Source organism: Simochromis diagramma, unplaced genomic scaffold (assembly GCF_900408965.1).
Source record: "Simochromis diagramma unplaced genomic scaffold, fSimDia1.1 OVJJ01000426.1, whole genome shotgun sequence".
Lineage (NCBI taxonomy): Eukaryota > Metazoa > Chordata > Actinopteri > Cichliformes > Cichlidae > Simochromis > Simochromis diagramma.
In genome coordinates this window covers 2,720,980-2,741,395 of record NW_024387170.1, presented here as the reverse complement: position 1 = coordinate 2,741,395, position 20,416 = coordinate 2,720,980, and the positions used below count along the sequence as shown (strand labels likewise).

The 20,416-nt window shown below is 41.3% G+C and overlaps 1 protein-coding gene and 1 long non-coding RNA gene across 2 annotated transcripts in view; both read right to left on the bottom strand.

Moving 5' to 3' along the window:
- The window catches only part of dicer1 (dicer 1, ribonuclease type III), a 34,126-nt gene extending 20,852 nt beyond the window's left edge, over nucleotides 1-13,274 (bottom strand). The window contains exons 1-10 of the mRNA XM_040049128.1: nucleotides 13,179-13,274; nucleotides 12,953-13,086; nucleotides 10,689-10,793; nucleotides 10,341-10,542; nucleotides 8,885-9,047; nucleotides 8,640-8,770; nucleotides 7,712-7,846; nucleotides 7,452-7,612; nucleotides 2,331-2,499; nucleotides 367-839 (exon numbers count right to left, since the gene is read on the bottom strand). Of these exons, the coding sequence (XP_039905062.1) occupies nucleotides 367-839; nucleotides 2,331-2,499; nucleotides 7,452-7,612; nucleotides 7,712-7,846; nucleotides 8,640-8,770; nucleotides 8,885-9,047; nucleotides 10,341-10,454 (1,346 nt within the window). The 5' untranslated portion in view covers nucleotides 10,455-10,542; nucleotides 10,689-10,793; nucleotides 12,953-13,086; nucleotides 13,179-13,274. The remainder of the gene's footprint in view (nucleotides 1-366; nucleotides 840-2,330; nucleotides 2,500-7,451; nucleotides 7,613-7,711; nucleotides 7,847-8,639; nucleotides 8,771-8,884; nucleotides 9,048-10,340; nucleotides 10,543-10,688; nucleotides 10,794-12,952; nucleotides 13,087-13,178) is intronic.
- LOC120744650 lies at nucleotides 2,917-6,240 on the bottom strand. The gene is made up of 2 exons (XR_005698420.1): nucleotides 3,455-6,240; nucleotides 2,917-3,281 (listed from the first exon to the last, which is right to left on the bottom strand). It is a non-coding gene; the product is annotated as an uncharacterized LOC120744650 (long non-coding RNA).
- Nucleotides 13,275-20,416: the final 7,142 nt, after the last annotated feature.

The following is a 20,416-nucleotide window of genomic DNA, read 5'->3' as shown; positions in this document are numbered from 1 at the left end:
TACCTTAAGATGTAAACTCAATGGCTCTAAACACCGGGGATTTTTTTAAAATCCCAAAGCTACGATCGTTAAGCTAGCCAGTGTATCTTATTTTGCCTCACTGTTGCACTCAGCTGCTTTAAAAATACTTCTTTTTTTTTTTTTTAAACACCTCGAAAAATTGTAAAAACGCAGACGAATTTTATATGATATCATCCATTTATGTCCACTAATTACAGACTATGACAGGCAGATTAACCACGAGTCAGTGCTCTCTCCTGCTGGTATTACTCCAGTTTCCTTCTGATGTCTGCAGCACTGACTGACTGACACACACGAAATAACACCAGTCTCTAAGCTGAAGCAATCATTCCTTGAAGTCCTTACCGATTGAGGACAACAGCTGTATAACGCCTCTCCACAAAGATGATTCCACACAGGATATTTGTGAATGGAGAGGGAAAGTTAGCTTCAGGCCTCTCTTTGGCTTCCACCTCTTCATCCTCATCTTCATCCTCAGAGTCGCTCCAGGACACATAGTTGTCCTGGTTGCGGTTGTTGTACCACTCCACACTTTCAAACTGCTGCCGCTCAAACGGCTTGTATTCGTGCAGGATCTCAAGCAGCCGTAGGACCTTTGGCGTGACAAACTTGAGGTCCAGGCAGGCGGGGGAGAAATGCTCCTCACAGAGAGCGTGCACTTTGCGCAGAATAGTGTCCGTGAAGAGTAGAAATTTGCGGCTGAGTTCCTCCTGCTCATGTTTGATGTACTTCTGAAGCTCGCGCACCATGATGCCTGCTGCCTTATCTGCACACCAGGGCCCCAGCACCTGCAGTACGGCCCGGCAGTCATTGAGGACCTAGACGGGAAGGGCACAGTATAAACAACAAGTTCACAGAGTAGGCTGTTCTACAGCCCACCTTTCTACTTGTAATTTTAGAATCTTCTCTGGGGACATTTTTCCATCATCACGGCTGGATAGCCACCAGTAAAAATCTCCCAAATAAGCATGGCAAATTACAAAATCTTCTCAGGTATACCCAGTATACCACATTATGACTGTTTCAGCAACCTCCCTTATATTGATACTAAAATTATTATTCCTTATCCAGGGATGATGACCATTATTCTCTCACTGATGAATTCAAAAATACTGGCAGTTGTACCCTTCAGCCTTCTAGTATGGTATCAATTTTGGCATGGTGACGACAATACCACAACATTTTATGGCTGAGAGGTAAAAAGTGCGGCGAAGAATCCACTAATGGTGCTGAAATCATAATAGCTGCTGACTGCATCGGCCCGATGAGTAGTTACATTTCTCGGAAGGCGCACGTCCACTTATGTCTTAGATTTAGTGCTGAAGCATAATTCAGGCATTACATCGATGGTTAACGCTCAGGGATCAGAAAATGCATAAAGCAACAGCCTGATGAGTCCAACACATGGGTGTACAGTAAGGTTGGGCATGGACGTATATATCGACTATCGCCGACAGGCTGAGGCTTTCACCCATCGTTTTTACAAGAGCAATTTATTTATTTATTTATTTGCCCATGAGTAAGTTTTCTAATAATGTTGGTTGAAGCTAAGAGAAGCAGTCAACGGAAAAAATAATGACACTATTTTAACAGCATCCTCTTCTAGCTGCAAACAAATGCAGCAATTCATTTACTCAAACTCATAACAGTAAAAAAGAAAGGCAGTAGCCTACGTTCAAAAAAAAATCAAAAACATTTTATTTAAATTAAGAAAAAACCCACAATAGTGGGGAGGGAAACAAAGATAAACTGCCTTCTTTTTTCCACTATAACCGTGTTTACAGGCCGTTCCAGTGTTTGTCTGACTTACACACTCGACCAAACAACAAATACAAAATTAAACCAAAAGTAAGTTAAAAATAAATTTAAAAAAGTTTTTAAAAAAAATAAAATAATCGCCAACGTAATGTACAGTCATCTCAATTAAATAAATAAATGAATATTCCAAAAACTATATTAATCCTGAAAGAAAGAAGAAAAGAAGGTAAAATATTCCCTCCAAACAAAACAAATTCTGAATGCGCAAATCAGTCTGTGCACGATTACATTGGTCACCCATCAAAAACTGACCTGCGTGACTATCGCCGGTTATTGGACTGATAGTTGTTGGTTGGAAAATTTTGACATATCGCCCAACCTTCGTGTACAAATATACAAAACCTGCAAAAACGATGCTGGTCTTTTCTGCGGTTAGTGAGAGGCACAGAAACCACCTCCAGAGTATGATGAAGTAAATAACTGTAGGATAAATAAAACTGAGATGAAGAAACACTAAATTTTAAAAGGCAGAAAACCTTTGGAACTCTGACCTGTTTGGAGATGAATGTGGGATCACGGTCCTCCTTGACCACAGATATGTTGCAGTCATTCAGGAAGTGAAGAGCTTCATTGAGTTCAGCCTGCAAACGGGAGGAGAGGCCACTCTTGTCCACATAGGAACCGCAGTCCAACACCACTTCTCTTGGCTGAGAGGCGTATCTAAAACAAGACCCTGTATTGTGAGCATTTCACTGCCACCATTACTGGTTTTCAATCTAGTTTCACATGTGTCACATACAATGGTGTGAAAAAGTGTTTGCACTCTTCCTGATTTCCTATATTTTGGTACGTTTGTCACATTTAAATGTTTCACATCATCAAACAATTTTAAATATTAAAACAAACACAAGTAAACACAAAATTTAGTTTCTAAATTAAGCTGTTTACCATTAAAGGAGAAAAAAAAATCCAAACTTACATGGCCCTGTGTGAAAAACTGAATGCCCCCTAAACCTAATAACTGGTCGGGACACTGTTAGGAGCAACAAATGCAATCAAGCATTTGCCATTGGAGGAATTTTGACCCACTCATCTTTGCAGAATTGTTGTAATTTAGCCATATTGGAGGGTTTTTGAGCATGAACCACTTTTTTAAGGCAATGCGTCCCAAACGGATTCATGTCAAGACTTTGACCTGGCCACTCCAAAGTCTACATTTTGTTCTTCTTAAGCCATTCAGAGGTGGACTTGCTGGAGTGCTTTGGATCATTGTCCTGCTGCAGAACCCAAGTGCTTGAGGTCACAAACAGATGATTGGACATTCTCCTTCAAGGTGTTTTGGTAGACAGCAGGTTCCACTTACCAAGTCGTCCAGGTCGTGAGGCAGCAAAACACCCGTTCCTATTTAGCGCTTTTCTACTCTGAGCACACGTGTACATTCACACCAGCAGTTTTTTCTGTGCTGTTCCTAACTGCTTTCTGTCCAAGTGGTTTTTAAGCAGCTCACTGAGCATTTGTCAACAAGCAATCTGTATGAACCATTTCAGTCTGCTTTTAGACCAAATCACTCCACAGAAACAGCTTTAGTCAAAGTGGTAAATGATCTGCTGGTAAATGCAGACAATGATCGCACTTCAGTTTTATTACTGCTGGATCTAAGTGCTGCGTTTGACACTGTGGATCACTGCATTTTATTGGATAGGCTTGAACATTTTATTGGAATTACAGGAAATGTTTTATCATGGCTGAGATCTTACCTGCTTGGGAGGTCTCAGACTATTACTTTTAAAAATGATCTCTCCGAGACTTGTGCAGTGAGGCATGGGGTCCCTCAGGGCTCCGTACTTGGACCATTGCTGTTTTCTATGTACCTGCTGCCTCTTGGTGTTCTTTTACATTCTTTTAATGTAACCTTTCATTGTTACCCTGATGACCTGCAGCTTTATGTTCCTTTAACCATTGAAAATTGTGCTGAAGTCTCTAAACTAGAATATTGTTTATCTGCAATTAAGGGCTGGTTATTGGATAATTTCTTGCTCCTAAATACTGATAAGACAGAGTTGATGGTCATTGGGCCACACAAATTTCAGCACTTGTCCCAAAATTTCATCTTGAAAATTGATGACAGTGCCATAAATTGCAGGAACAAGGTAAAAAACTTGGGCGTGTGGTTCGACATGGTGCTCTCCTTTGAATCTCATGTAAAAGAGATAACAAAGACCGCCTTTTATCATTTGAGGAACATAGCCAGAATCAGACAAGTTTTGTCAAGCGACACTGCGGAGGGTCTTGTCCATGCATTTGTGTCTTCCCGCACTGATTATTGCAATGTTCTTTCTGGCCTACCAAAGAAAAGTTTTAGAGGTCTACAGATGGTGCAAAATGCAGCTGCTCGCATTTTAACAAGAACTGGGAAATTTGAGCACATTACCCCGGTTCTGAGATCTCTGCATTGGCTACCTTGTCAGGTTTGAGCAGATTTTAAGGTCCTGCTGCTCACCTACAAGGTTTTAAACGGATTGGCACCTTCATACCTCTCCGATCTTTTAGACCTTTATGTTCCATCTCGTGCTCTACGATCTCAGGACTCTGGCCTTCTAAAAGTTCCTAGAGCCAGAAAAAAGACAATTGGAGAGCTTTTTCTTTTCGTGCCCCGTTTCTGTGGAACAACCTCCCTCAAGATATTCAGCAGGCATGCTCTGTGGAGGTTTTTAAAACTAAGTTGAAGACACATTTGTTCACCTTATCCTACATGTCTTAATTCTATGGCTTTTAGTTTTTAAATTTTTATTGTTTTTAACTTGTATTGTGTCTCTTACCTGTATTGCTATGTATCACTTTTATTTTATTTATCCCTTTAGTTGTACAGCACTTTGTTTGAAAGCGCTTTATAAATAAAGTTATTACTATTATTACTATTATTATTATTATTATTATTAACAACAACAACAACATTCACACGCATTCCGATGCATCCATCGGAGGGCAAACATGGGGTTAGTATCTTGCCCAATGATATTTGGCATGCAGACTGAAATCGAACCACCTACCACCCGGATAGCAGGTGACCTGCTCTACCACCTGAGCTACAGCCACCCCACAAAGCTACAGGGGTTCAGATATTGACTCAGGTGGTGACTCCAGGGTGTCTGGAGTCATGAACACTGACCTTAACTGAGCCAAATGAGGCCTGCAGTTCTTTGGTTGTTGTTGTGGGGTCTTTTGTGACCTCTTGGATGAGTCTTTGCTGCATTCTTGTAATTTTAGTCGGTTCACCACTGTTCCATGTTTTCATTACTTGTGATGGGGTCCCACAGCTTTAGAAATGGCTTTTCCAACCTTTTCCAGACAGAGATCTCAATTATTTTGTTTCTCATTTGTTCTGATGAAATATTGGATCACGGCATGATGCCTGGCTTTTGAGGATCTTTTGGTCTACTCCACTTTGTCAGGCAGGTCTAATTTAAGTGATTTGTTGATTGAGAACAGGTGTGGCAGTAATTAGGCCTGACTGTGGCTAGAGAAATTGAACTCTGCTTTCCAAAGATGTGATACACCACAGTTAATTTACATTATAATGAAGGAGTGGGGGTTTGAATTTTTCCCCCCTTAATAAACATCTTCATTTAGAAACTGCATTTTGTGTTTACTTGTGTTATCTTTGTGTCTACTATTTAAATATCGGGAAGGGCGCAAACACTTTCTCACACTATTATAAATAGGGATGGGAATTGATAAGAATTTAGCGATTCCAAATCCATTATCGATATCGCTTATCGATTAGATTCCTTATCGATTCCCATTGGCTTCACAGAGTCAGCATCATCTCTACGCAGCATATCAATGACAACATATTCATGCAAATTAATTACATGCTGTGTGGTCAAATTTTCCATCTTTGTTGTGATCAGTGTTGGAGTCATTATTGAAAAAGTAAAAAAGGTATTACACAGAACACTTAAAAGTAATGCAGTACATATGTGATTTTTCCTCTTAGTATTTCAGTATAGACACAAAACAAAGATGAAAACCAGCACAAAGACACTTCAAAGTGATGGTCACAGTGATTCTACTGTGGAAACACGAACTGGTAGAAACGGAGGCTGCAGCCTGACTGCTCATCAGTTTGTTACCTGTTGAAGTTCAGCAGCAGCTGGCTTCACCAAAATAAAAATACAAGTAACATCTATATTCAGGTTATAGACCACTCCACTATTTTCCTCCTCTCACATGTGAACTGAAATCAGCTGATTGTAGTGAGAGCTCAAGAACCGATAGGCACTAACAATTCCAAGCAACTGGACAACTGGGAACCAGTTCTTGTAGAGAACCCGATTCCCATCCCTAATTAGAACCCTAACCCTATTTTTTGTTTTAAAAACAAAACAAACAAAACAAAACAAACAAACAACAAAAAACAGACACACAGTAACAGCAGTAGGGGTGGGTTTTTATAATCGATTCATCGATTAAAATCGATTCTGGCTCGGATAACGTGAAATCGATTCATTAAAATCCTGAATCGATTTTTTAATATAAATTTATTTTGCCCGACACGGCAGAATCTCAGGTGAAACCTCACAAATTTTCAACAACCACCAAACAGCTAAAACAGTAAATGAGAGCAGGAACACTGATTCTGCACAAAGACATAAACACAAAGCGCGGACCCGCGGATCAGAATCAGTGAGATGTGGCTTTCTCACCCGACGGCACGGACACGGTCGGGGCTGAAAGCCGACAGCTCGCTGATTCTGATGTTTCGGCGGGTCCGCGCTTTGTGTTTACGCCCTTTTTGCGCTGATTCTAAAGCTGTTAGTTTGATCTCTCTCCAAACAATATTGACTGAACCAGCAGCAAAAGAAGATCCAAACTACGCTTCACATAAACATCGTCATGAATTCCCTCTGACTTTTGCTGTTTTGCTTCCACCACGATAAAAAAAAACAAAAAACAAATCACACTTCATGCACAGCTCTCTCTCCCTCTCTGTACTTCAAGAACAGTTTCCCGTCTAAAAATCTGTTTTCTGCATTATTCGCTTGCTTGTTACGCACAAGTCTACTGTTGTTTACAGCGCTGTCGGCCGCTGCTTTTTCCCCCCCCTTTTACTTCCGAAAAGAAAACCTAATTTCTGCCGTTCAATACTGAACAAATTTAAACTTTTTAAAATTATGCAACGCTCAGCCGTGTCTCTAATAAAACCGCTGTAATGTCAGAGGTAACGTTCATATGCGGGTTAATGGTTTTCTTTTGTTTTTGATGTACTGCAGAATATTTTTATAAAATCCCAGGCCAGGAAAATCACCTTCATGTTTTTCTGTGTTTTATCTTCAGCTACTTTGACACAAAGGCCTCGCTGTGATGCTCACACCTTTGATAGTCTTGCGTGTGTCAGCTTCCTTTTTATAGATACAAATATATGTAAATGTACTGATCTGAATTATAATATTTCTGACTCAAAATTTCCAAGATTCAAATCGAATTGAATCGAATCGTGGATCGAATCGATTCTAGAAATCAGTGACGATACCCAGTCCTACACAGCAGTATAAACCTGCAAGTGGCTAGTCAAAGCAAATTTTTGCTGAACCTCATGCTCACCCCAGCGCCTGCTATGTGAGCGCCTTAAGCCGAGGAAAGTGTCAAATGCACGCAGTTATAAGGCTTACCTGTCCAGGACCACAAGATCAGTAGCAGTCTCAGCATTGCTCTTAAGGATTCTTTCCAGATTCTGAATCTTCTGCTCCAGTTCTGATGGGTCACACTTTCCATTCAGAATGGAAGCCGTGAGACCAAGGATACGAGGAGTGCAGGAGCAGCCCTCAAACAGCTGCACACACAGAGGACAACCAGGTCACCCACAATGATTTTGCATGATCCTCTGCCACTATTACAATAAACGTAATCCCATTTCCTTAAAGACTCTCACCTTCATTATCTGACAGTAAGGGTGGTCTGTGATGGCCAGGTGGCAGTCATCAAACACCACCAAGTTGATTTTCGACAATGGTAAGATTTTATTCCTCAGAACATGAAGGAATATGTGGCAAGTCATGACCAGCACCTTACAGAAAGTGACAAGGACAATGGAATAGATTATTACCAACAGTGAGTACAGGATATCTAACTATCAGATATACATCTCTATTTTTCTCTCTCTCCCACTCTCCTTCCTTGGATGTGTATTTGGTGCCATGTGTGTAATGTAAATTGTCCACAGCCAAATCTGAACAGTCACCAAACAAAACAAAAAACAAAAACATCTGCAATCACCCTCGCACTCACGATCTAATGACACAATTATCACCCTGTCCCAAGCAGACCCCAGTGAAATCACAGACAGAAAGTACACTGGAGGATTTAGAGTCCCCCTGAAGCATGAAGGGAAACAGAGTGCCGGGCTTACCATGCCCAATAAGTCAGTGTTTAAAGGTATAAAAAAAGAAATGCAAGTACAGATGTTATTTTTATTATGACAAAGTAATGGTGTTTCTGAGAAAAACACTGGCATCAGACAATATTCGCTTAACTGGATGCTGTTGGCTTATTATGTGAATGTGATGACATTCACGAACAACAATGACCAAAGTTTAACTTCCATCTGTGTTTAAATGGGACCCAGTTTCATATTGTGTACATTCAAAGTGAGTACACTGAAAGAAGCTAAAACAATTAGTTTGTATAAATATGTTAAAAGGGTGAAGAAAAAAAAAAAAAAAGATGAACAATCTGACATATTATTGTATCTAACCAGTATTGCCCTTCATACAGTTTGTTTTACTCTCCAAGTCTGTGTGTAAAGGAAGACAAACTTGTAAGAGCATCCCAGCATGCAACTAGCATCAGCTTAAGCACACCTGATTTTCTATTATCTGTCGACCCCACCGTTGGTCAGTCCATGCTAAGGTCTCCTCCAGATCTGTATACTCTCCCACACTGAGGTCAGAGTGAGTCCTGACTGCAGCTGCTTGCTGAACTACAGAAGCAGCTGTGGAGCACAGAGCAGAGATACAGAATGACACACAGACAAAAATCAAGCACAATGTCACACCAGCTGAATCCGAATAAACAACAAGTTCACAGACATTTCTGGCACAGGTACCTGTGTTCACTAGAAAAACAGTCCTCTTTGCATTTTCTTGGTAAGGTCCACGTATTTGGTGGGAGAGCTCTTTTGTTAGAAGTACTGCAATGAAGGTCTTCCCTGAGCCAGTATTCAAGCAGACGATGGTATTGCGTTCAAGAGCTGCTTCAAGAAGTTCAACCTGTGGAGGCAGTTTCACATTTAGAGACAGCAAGCCCATAGCAGAACTAGGGACACAGTGACAAAGCACAGTGCTTTGTAAAACTACTGCGGATCACTGATCACTAAGGCTGGACAGTTCATCAAAAATGATTCAAAACCAACATCCAGAACATTCTGATTAGTGTGATCTAGCACTATTTATAACTTAAATTCTGTTAATACTTCTACCACTAAAATATACTAAGGTGTGTGATGGAATAATTGAATGTTCACATGTCATAGTCCTGAACCTTTTTTTCCTCTGCTTTTTGAGCCATAAGCAATCAGCAAGTATTACTCAGGAACAGGACTCCAGCATTATGAGTTAGACTGATAACCAGTACGTGGAACTGGTATACATATGTGGACACCCCCCACCGCCCCCCAAAAGAAAACAAAAACAAAAAACACCTTGGTATAAAAACAGGGAACAACAAAAGTAGTAGATGTCTTTTAAAATTAGAGTACTGGATTACTTATGACAATTACAGGTCAAGATACACATCTCAAAATCCTGAGGAATGACTACACAAGCAAACTACGATATTGTACGCTTTCTTTATCATTAATGTCCATATATATATATATATATATATATATATATATATATATATATATAAAAATAAGTGTGTTACTTTTTTTTTTTATTGTTTTAGGGTTGTTGTTTTTTTTAAATAAGCCATCAAACTGCAAAGACTTACAGATAAAAAAAAATAGTCTATATGGCAAAATATGGCACATTCAAATGGCAATTCTGAGTCCTCACTTTCCCTTGTTAATTACAAAACAAAGGTGTTAGTTTCATTGCTTTCCATTGACAGGTTCGTGCAATTAAGTGGCTGTTCGGTAACTTATCCTAGTCCTGTGGCTGTACCTCTGCTAAGGTCACTGAATGCCTGCTTTGCCGCTTATGCTACTTGTTCAGTTTTTTTGCTACTGGTAGAAAGATGTATGATACTTGGAGCACATTTTCATAGGATTGTGCTTTGTACAACATCAGTGATGTCTGCCTCCATATCTTCAGAAGAGCTGAGCTTTGCTCCTGACAGCAAATGTGGTCGTTTGCCTTCCATGCTCATCCTGTGCTCCGGACATTGCTCAGAAGACCACAGAGTAAAGACTAAAGATAGAGTTGACTGCACTAGAGCCACAGGAGCCCATTTTTTTTTAATCATTTCGTCTCATCAGTTAAAACAAACATAATAATAAGACACACAGGAAATCAGCAGTAATAAATGATCACTCAAATGCTCATGAATTGTAGCCTTCTTGCCTGATATTTTCTAGGTGTATAAATGTTATCATGAATAGCCTCCTGCTGCCATGGAAGACCAAAGAAAGGCCCCATGGGTGAGGTGGCAGGAGTAACAAGCTGTAGGCCAGCCATGCTTCAAACTGGTGGAGGTGAGGGGGCTAAGGCTCCTCCAGTCGTCCACTTTATCTCATTTCGTCATCCTCTTCTTTTCAACAGTTCACTGGCAGTGGACATGAAAAGATTTTGTTAGGGTGCTGCAAATGACAGACATAACAATAGGGTGTTTTAAGGTATAAACAAGTTAAATTTAAGACTTAAGAATGGCTAAGTATATGTTGGAAAATGCAAAAATAAATAAATACTTACTGATAACAGAGACACATGGGCTAGGCAGACAAATGTTAATCTGGGCTTCATGATAAAATATATCTTCAGCTCCTAATGCTTCCCCACATTTGGCTCAAAACAGACCTGAGAAATCAGAACATTGTTATGATCATGCATTTCAAACATAGCTCAGTCAATAAGATTCAAGTAATCTATAAATGAGAATCACTTATTCTGATCCATCAATCAACTACTTTTCAACACATCTTAAACCTGAAATCGTCACCAGACCACCTGACGCTTGCCTGAAGGCTGTTCAGCCCTGGCAGCTATAACCATTCCCAGCAGTCAGCTTGGTGCAGCAAGCATTTCTTGCTGTAAATGAAGCAGTTCACATTTGCTTGCAATTTAAAAGATTACAACCTGACACAACAGGCCTGAAGTGAGGTCTTTCACATACACAAATCTAGTAAGTGTTTCAAATTAAAGCAGACCACACTGGTAACGCAAATGCTGGAAGCCTTAACATTTCATATACAAGATGTCAACATGCAGGTAGAAAAAAAAAAGGTTAAGAAAGAAAGAAAGGAGGAGAAGCTCAAATTCTGTAGCATTTATAAACCAAGTGTGGACCTCTGTGTGGCTTATCATGGGACAAAGTCCACCTCAAAAATGGCCACACAGATGTAAACACACAGGTGCATGGTGCTAACTGTTTGGATCACAAAATTGAGGAAGCTAATGTGTTAACCTGCTTACATCTACACAAAAATGAAAAATTTATAATAAAAATGTAAACAATATATCACTGGGTACCTGGAAACCGTATTGACTTTTTTTTACGTTCTGAAACCGACTGCAACTTGTGATGACTAAATGGTTGCCCAGAGTTTGAGTGTGGCACACTCACAACCACTCCTGATCGCAAGGCGATTGCACAGGTTGCCTGATAAGAGGCATTTTTTTCCAAAGTACACTGACAGCAGTCACTCGCAGGCAGAGATCGTTGAAGCAAATAATTGCTAAGTTATCAAAGGGGACAGACTGCCAACATGTTGTCATCAGTCTGAATGAGTCTTTGTCAATGACCACCGCCAGTGTCACAAATGATTTCGCAGACTGACTTTATCTTGTGGGAAGTTTTAGCAGCAGTTTAGGCGTGCTTGACAATCTCATTTTGCAGCCAAAAAACAGAATATAGTAAAAAAATATAATTTGCCGTTGAAAAGGTGGTGGTAAATCACAAAACATCTTTTTCTTCTGATTATCCACTTCAGGGTTGCGGTGGACTGAAGCCTATCCCAGCTGCCTTAGGGCAAGAGGTGGCTGAACATGTCGCCAATCACAGCTATGGGCAATTTAGAATCACCAGTTAACCCAACCCCACTAACTGCAAGTCTTTGGATGGTGGGAGGAGAGCCAACGCAGACTCTGCACAGTAAGGCCAGATGGTGAATTTGAACCAGGACTCTTGTTGTGAGCCACAGTGCTAACCGCCATGCTGTCCCAGTTTCATCATTAGTTGATCAAATTGAAGTCCACCTCCCAGGTTCTATATTACGTTAAATTGTTACATTAAATCCAAGGCCGAACTCTGACATTTCTCCACTTGTCAGCAAGTGGCAAAGAGCACAATATGTGTTGGATGGCTAGTTAGCAGCTAAATGTCACATTTCCACCGAACACCTACAGACAACCAGTCGAGCTGATGCACACGAACTCGACATTAAATTAGTTTGAGTAAACATTTGAATACTGGTGATTTAAAAACATGTACTAGAAGAAAACGAGAACTTTAAGGTCCCTGGCCTGAGAAGTGCTATAAAAGTACAACGATAGCTACTGCTAAGTGTGCCATATTACAAAAAATAACTTATTTACGTAATGCTGCCTTACACTATGATGTAAAGAACCAAACGTCTCTAAGAACCCGTTAGCACTGTACAAAGCGTTGCCGATTGAGCAGAGACTTGTACAATTGCAATGAAAACCTTTTCACAGCGGCCAAAACAGTAAGTGAACGTAGCATGCCTAGCACACGATAAATGAAAGACTGGGCCTGTGTATTGCGGCGGTAACTGGCCTGGCTGTGTGTTTTTCCTCGCATTGTCCCTGAGCTACAGGCGAATCTGACCCATGGCTTCACTTGAAATTTACAGCGTTAAATGTAGTGCAACATCTGTACGGTTACTGCGGCCACCATGCACCATCATCATGTCAGCCAGCTAGCTAACAGCTAGCGAGGCCAAACACCACAGCAGTATTTTACAAAGAAGAATCAAGCAACTCGACTATAAACTCACCACTGGATGCTTTTCTGATTATCACCTCGATTAGCTTAAACTCATTCGTTGAATATTTTAAGTGCCATTTACTCTCGTCCCGATTTGGTAGCTACTCGTCCACGGGGGACCACTTCCTTTTACCTGGGCCTCTGCTACGACAAAACATTCACGTAAGCTACGCAACCGCTAGTCAAAGAGTGGCGCACCAGTCTACTAACACGAACCAGAATAGCAGTCCCCGTACCGAGCACGAAGTGTGGAGGTCCCCCTCCGACCATCTCAGACAGGAAACCACTAACGGATTTAACTAGACCAAAGCAACACTGAACACCTGTGACACTGAACCTGACGCTGCCCAGTTTACAGGTTATTAATATTTCATTCTGCTGTTGGATTAATCGTTACTACTATTTAGACTATAAATAAATAGGTCTGTGTGAAATGTAAGTGAAAACAGGATGCAATGACAGCATTCAGACAAGCAGAAGCCTGGCTACTGGTTTCTTTTAACAAAACCCTGACAGCAAACGTCACCAAATGCTGTGTTCTCAATTCTTACTTGATATAGCATCAAACTGTTGCTTTCACATCTTAACAAATGTTTTCAGTGGGTGAAAAGTACCATAACTTCTCTGCTTCTGAGCCATACCAATGGATGTTAAATAAAAGTAACATTAAAAAATCTATCATTGAGGATTTGCTGTTTGTTTGTTTGTTCTGGGGTTTTTTTGTGAAAACAGTGATAGTAATATCAAAATTAAGAAAAGCAATGGGAAGGGACATATAGGGTTTTGGAGCGTAATGTCACGAGAGGGGGCGTGACCAGGTTTTTTGGTCGAGTCGCCATGTTAGTAGGCCAAACAAAGCGAACGTTAGTGGTCAATAAAGAGATGCTGTAAAGCGTGTTCATGCAAACATCGTCGGGTCTGCCGTGATATGTTTACTATGGGACTTGTAACATAAACAAAATACACTTCAGCTAAATACTTCTAATTTATTTTCCCAAACCACGAGGAGCCGCACTATAAGGACTAAAGAGCCGCAGGTTGCCGACCTCTGATCTAGAGCCGAGGAAAAAAATCAAAGGAGTGAGACCCATACCAGCATACAGAGTTGAGTAAGGACGTGCTGCCCAACTTTCATCGCGCACATATTTATTATTATATGGTCCTAAGTTGTAGTGCATACACTCACAAAATGTTTAGTAACTTCAGACCCCTGCAACAAGCCCAGGTCCAGTTTACTTTGGTGATTTGGACTGTTCCATTTCACAGCTGTTGTTAATTTTTTTCCCTTTGCGTTGGCCTGCGCAGGAGATAATCTATTTATCGTTTCACGTTGTAGTATTACACAACATTTTCAGATCTAATAGAAATAAAATGAGTGTTTCGTAATTCATTCAATTTATTATCTGTATTTATTACTGGCATTATTGTTTCATTCTATTATAGAATCTTACAAGAAAGAGGCAAAATTGTATTCCATTATGCTTTATTAGCTGCTTCGGTGAAAAACAAATCAACAATGCAAAAAAAAAAAAAAAAATTTCAAAACAACATACTGGAAAACCGTTATTCATCACTTGATTGCTTCAATACAACACTTGGGCACATATATGCGGGACTTTTCGTGGCTGTTTTGATATCGCTGTCTCTGTTAACCGATCAAATCTCGCCGTGGTAGCAGCTTTACACTCGGTATGACCCAGGTTGATAGAGGGGGCCCAGTCTGGATCGCATTCCAGCATTTTGTAGGCCGGTTTTCCTACAAAACACAACAAACATTAGCCCGCAAAGCCACAGTGAACAAAGCAGCATAGCGCAACGAATTCAATTCAAATTAAGACTTATTTGTAACCTACATCAACAATTATGTTATGATAAATTACGTAGTAACTACAACAGAAGACTTGCCTTTGTGGAAATGCTTGGAGCAGACTAACATGTGAGCTGGAGTGTTCTGGGACGTTATGTTTGGTCTTCGAATGGCTGCAATCCAGGCCATCCGTCGGCTCTGTTACTTCGGAAACATGGCTCGAACAATTTCTCTTCCACTACGTAATCCAATAACAACGATCTTTTTACCCTTCGGCTTCCCGTGGCTGTCATGCAACTGGCTATTGCAGTTAATAATACAACAGCTTCTTGCCATTTTTTGTGTTTCTTTTTATCGCTGTGTGACTGTTTTCATGGCTAGTACTGCTTGCCACTCGTTCCCAGAATCCTTTGCGGTTTTACCCCTGAATGACGTCACATTTTCAATCTCTATAGAGATCGAAAATATGACGTCATTTCCGGGGTAAAACCGCAAAGGATTGTAGGTACGAGTGGCCAGTGCGCACGGGCCATAGACCCTGTGCACGAGATAATGCTAACCACTCACCACTGCTGTCATAAAAAAAATAAAATGATCAATTTTGACTTTTGAAGCGTGTAGATCGATTGGTTTACATCAGTCAACACAAGCAGATCTTCATTACAAAATGAGAAGACACATCGGCAAATGTTCAGCATTCAAACTACAGGGGCCCGTTCTTCGTACCTCGCTAAGTAGGTTAGCTGGATTTGATTGTTGACGATTTCGCCTGATCTTGGATCGTTCGGTTCCCCGAAGCTCATCCGGGACTTGCTGTCATAGCAACAGAGCCGTAAGCGTAAACCTGCTCGGGAGCAGGTTTACTTTATGTAAACAGGATTAGATCGCGGCCACGCAGGTATGTCCGCTTCATTTATACGAAAGCAACAGCGATATTCCACCACTGTGTCACCATAAATAAATATTATCAATGTAACTAAAGATAATGCAGCACCTGATCCATTTATTGATTTCACACAGATACTTACAGGTCATTTCCTAATAACGGGAAATGTACTATTAACATTCTATTACATGTATGTGATTATTACAGATGTAATTCATATTTCAGAGTAGCAATTGCAAATTACTTTGTGTAATCAAGATGAGAGACCACGGCTATAAAAGCGAAGGTGGATTTGGGAAGCCTGTCGCAGCCATGTCCTGTCCGTATACGCGAGCCACCCATTGCGGAAGGTGCAAGATTGATAAGGAGAGTTCTCAGAATTCAGCGTATATTGCGGGATAGACAGGATCCTTTAGCTCAGCGCGACAGTGTGCTCATTGAGAGATATCGATTTTCCCGTGAGGGTATTATTCACTTAACCAACTTGTTGACAAGGGGGTGCAGGACCACCACCTGTCTTTTTTTTTTGCTCTGCCCTTTTCTTGGTTGCTGTTATAAACAGACAGATTATTCCAGGGTCTCTTTCCAAGAGACGAAAAGCAATATAAGTGATAAATATTACCATTCTGTAGAATATTCTTATATTTCACTTTTACTTGTTCCCATGTTCTAGTGGGTCCTGTTGTGGCTCTAATGTGAAAGGGGATATAATATAACATAATATAATATGATGTAATATAATATTGGATAATATAGTGTAATATGATAAATCTACCCTACCGCCTACTGGTGTTGGCCAGAGGGGCCGATGGCGCGATATGGCAGCCTGGCTTCTGTCAGTCTGCCCCAGGACAGCTGTGGCTACAACTGTAGCTGCCTCCACCAGTGTGTGAATGTGAGAGTGACTGAATAGTGGCATTGTAAAGCGCTTTGGGTGCCTTGAAAAGCGCTATATCAATCCACTCCATTATTATTGTTATTATTAAATTACTTACGAGTTTAATTTGTCAGCAACTTTCTGCCAGCCCTCGCTCCTTTCTTTTGCAGCCTTTGCAGTGTTCCCTTGCGTTCTGATTAAACTCTGAAACTCCTGAAATCCCTCACTCAAGAGTTCTTGCTCTGCTGCCGAAAAATACCGAGCCGAGCGCGCTCCGTCGACATTTTCGCCGACCAATCAGAGGGTTGCCGATCAATGTTTCTACTATCGATGCGTAGCCCCTTTTACGACACCCAGTGATGTCACATTACTGCGTCCAGCTGTACTAATCGTCAACAGCAGGTGTGTTCGGGGAACCGGATTAGCGAGCTCACGGTTAGCGCGATGGTTTGGTCTTGGATGTAGTGAGCGACGTACGAAGAACGGGCCCCAGGTGAACAATAGTCAAATGTTTCCCGTTATGTTGATATCAGCTAGCCAAGTACACACCTACACAGCATGTCAACAAACCGTGAAAAAAAGCCACAAAAAATAAATGTATCGTGCTGGTAAGTATTTCTATACATTAGTATTTACGAAGGGTATGTTGTGACTTAGCTTCAAAATTACAGTGGTCCCTCGCTATAACGCCGTTCACCTTTCGCGGCTGCGCTGTTTCGTGGATTTTTTTAGTGCAATTTTGCATGCTTTTTTTTTTTTTTTATTTTTACAATGCATTGTGTTCTGTGTCCTGATTGGCTGCAGACCACTGTCGATCTCCTCCGTGCCCTCTCTCCTGCACAGTACAGAATCGCTACATCAATCGCTGATTCATTGATGTTGAATTATCTCGCAGCTGCTCTATTCCCATGTTCTGGACCTGAAAACAGGGTTTGATCTTTGGTTTCTTTCTATAATACTCGACTTATTTTTCTACAAAGGTTTGAACTTTGAGAGTGTTTAAACAAGAGAGAAAAGTGTGAAAATGTTCATGCCTGTATGAGAAAAGTGTATTAAGTGTGTAGTGAGGGGCGTTACAGTCTTAAAACATCTATAATAATTGTAAAAAATAAAGTTGGCTACTTTGCGGATTTCACCTATCGCTGGTTATTTTTAGAACATAACATCCGCAATAAACGAGGGACCGCTGTATACAAATACTGAGAAATATAGAATTTGAATCCTTTCTCTCTTTTGTTCTGAGGTGCGGGGGGAAAAAAATATGCTGCCCCGACATCATGCCAGCGCATATTGGGAATGGCATAGGCACTGAGCGGTTTTCTATCGCCCATTTGCTGGGAGTAAGGGCGCACTCCGTTTGCGAGGTGCGCCTGCTGCTTGCGGCACAGGGAGGAGAGGGCGGGGCGGCGGGGGATTCTCTGGCTGGCTGGAGCAGCATCTAATAATCAACTCGCAAAATAAAACAAAAGGGGTAAAGGGCTCAATAACAATTTATAATTTACAGTTTGATGATTTAAAGTCTCACACACAACCCGTCGAAAGGGGAGGGGGGCGGCTGCTTCCAAATAGAGCGCATTTCATTCATAATGATGTAAATCCAAGTCCATTATCTATTCATGATTTGAATCCTGGGTTGTGTGAAATCCCAGAAATAAACCCTAAGTGAATCTGTGAACTAAGGTGTAGGTCTATTAGGTTATGTTGTGGTGATCGGACAACATGACGGAGGGACTGGATTGCAGGGTAAATCCCGAGACACACGGTGGTACAAGAAATCCCTTTCACTGGAAAGAACAGTGACTGTCGCTGCCCCCTCTGTCTTCCAGTACTCCAGAGCGAAGAGACAGGACGGCCGGGGACATCGCTGGGTTTTCTTTGCCTCGCTCCGATTTTAGTGGATTTTAATCCTGTGGCTGACGCCACTGGATTTTTTTGTGTTGTTTTTATGTTTTTACTGTGTGTTCTCCCTGGCCAGGGGTGTTTAACTGTTTAAAAAAAATAAATAAATTGTGAAATAAATTATATTTTGGTAATCGAGTTTTATATTGTTCTATTGCCTTGGCTACTCCACTGCTCTGTCCGTTTTTTGAGGGGTTGCCCTTCACTTAGAATAAAACCACCTACATATCTGGCTATTCTGAACATGTCAGTGTCCTGTAACCATCCGTCGGTAAACTGGAACTGGGCTTGTTGCAGGGATCTGAAGTTACTAAACCCTTCATGAGTGTATGCACTCACACTTAAGGCCATATAATTATAAATATGAGCGTGATGAAAGCTGGGCAGCACGCTAACGGACACTCTTATGCTCGTATGGGTCTAACCCTTTCACTCCTTTGATTTTTTTTTCCTCGTACCTTTTTTTTTTTTTGCCTTTTCATCAAGTCTGTCTGTGTACAGACCTGCCGCGTTCTCCTTCGTTTTGTACATAACTGTTTTGGGGGCAAATAAAATGCAAGTAGGGATTAAAACTGCAGAATGAATGGTTACCGGTGCTGGAAATGCTAGCGCTTGATGCAGTGTTTTGATTTTGCTGCCACTGGTACCTACAATGCAACGCGTGCAAGTCACGTGGTCTGTCAATCTCTATACATGTGTTTGTGTGTTCATTTGGCCCCATTGTACTTCTGTATGTTCTCATCCTCCTCCTTTTTTGATGTTGTTATCTGCTAGGCTTACCATATCTTTGGTCTTCTGCTCCTTGTCTGGTTTTTAACCATCTTTGATAGTGTCTCCTATTGGAACTTGGAAACAGGACCATGTTGCAGACTGTACAACAGTGCCCTGGAGACTATTCAACACATACTAGAAGGGTGTGAAAAAAAACAAAAAGTGGTCCCATTGGTCATGAGAGCATTAGGAGACAAAGTCTCCTAAAGCATAAATGCAGGAGACATTGTAGCAGATTTCAGACACATCTCTAGTCTTCTAAAAAAAAGAAAAAGAAAAAAAAAAGTCATTATCATATACTACACATTGAGAGGTTTTATTTGATATCACTCTCTTATTTATTTTTTTTTAATCTTAACTCTTCATGTTCTCCCTGTGCTTCTTTGGAATACATTGTAGGAGGAGACCAGGTGTTTCCTACCACATACCAAAGACATGCTAGGTCAAATATGCTAGATTAATTGGTGATTCTAAATTGGCTGTGTGTCAGGGTCCTCTGAGCAGCTATGGACTTATGTTATATTATATGTATTATATATGTATTTTTGGTGTTGCTGCCACAACTCTCTGTGTGTGTGTGTGTGTGTGTGTGTGTGTGTGTGTGCGCGCGCAGATGCCGGTGTTTCTGTGAACACAGATTTGCGGGCGCCTTCAGGCCCAGTGGGTGTGGCCCTGTTGGTACTGGCCACACCCGAAGCCACACACCTGCTGCTGATCAGGGCTCGTCGGAGGAGCTACTTAGGAGAGTCTTGGAGCTCCCACTGACGTGGGATCATTGCATGAGACTCCACGTTAGTCACCCAGTTTAGGTTTAGTCGTTTAGTGCATGCCTGCTATTAAGCGTCCTGACAGCTGCCGCTATTGTTTCCCGCAGGAGGAGCGTGGGAGGCCCCAAGGGCAGCGAGCACCGGGAGTGCAGACACAGAGCAGAGAGCACAAGGAGGACACGACACGGGAGTCTTGGGAAACACGGGGACTTATTGTTTTGCACCATACACTGTAAATAAAACGCACTGTTCGCACACCGAGCACCGCGCCTGGGTCTTCCTTCCCTACACCCCCACAGTCTGCCATGCCAAACCGTGACACTATGGGTGTGAGGTAGACAAAGTAATTCAAGTATATAGAATAAAGCCCTGTATGAATTTATTTCGAAATGTGACTTGTAGTTTAAAGAGCTTCATAACACCTCGGGTGAGCACAGCTGGTGCCCAGCAGTTACCTGCTAGTCTAG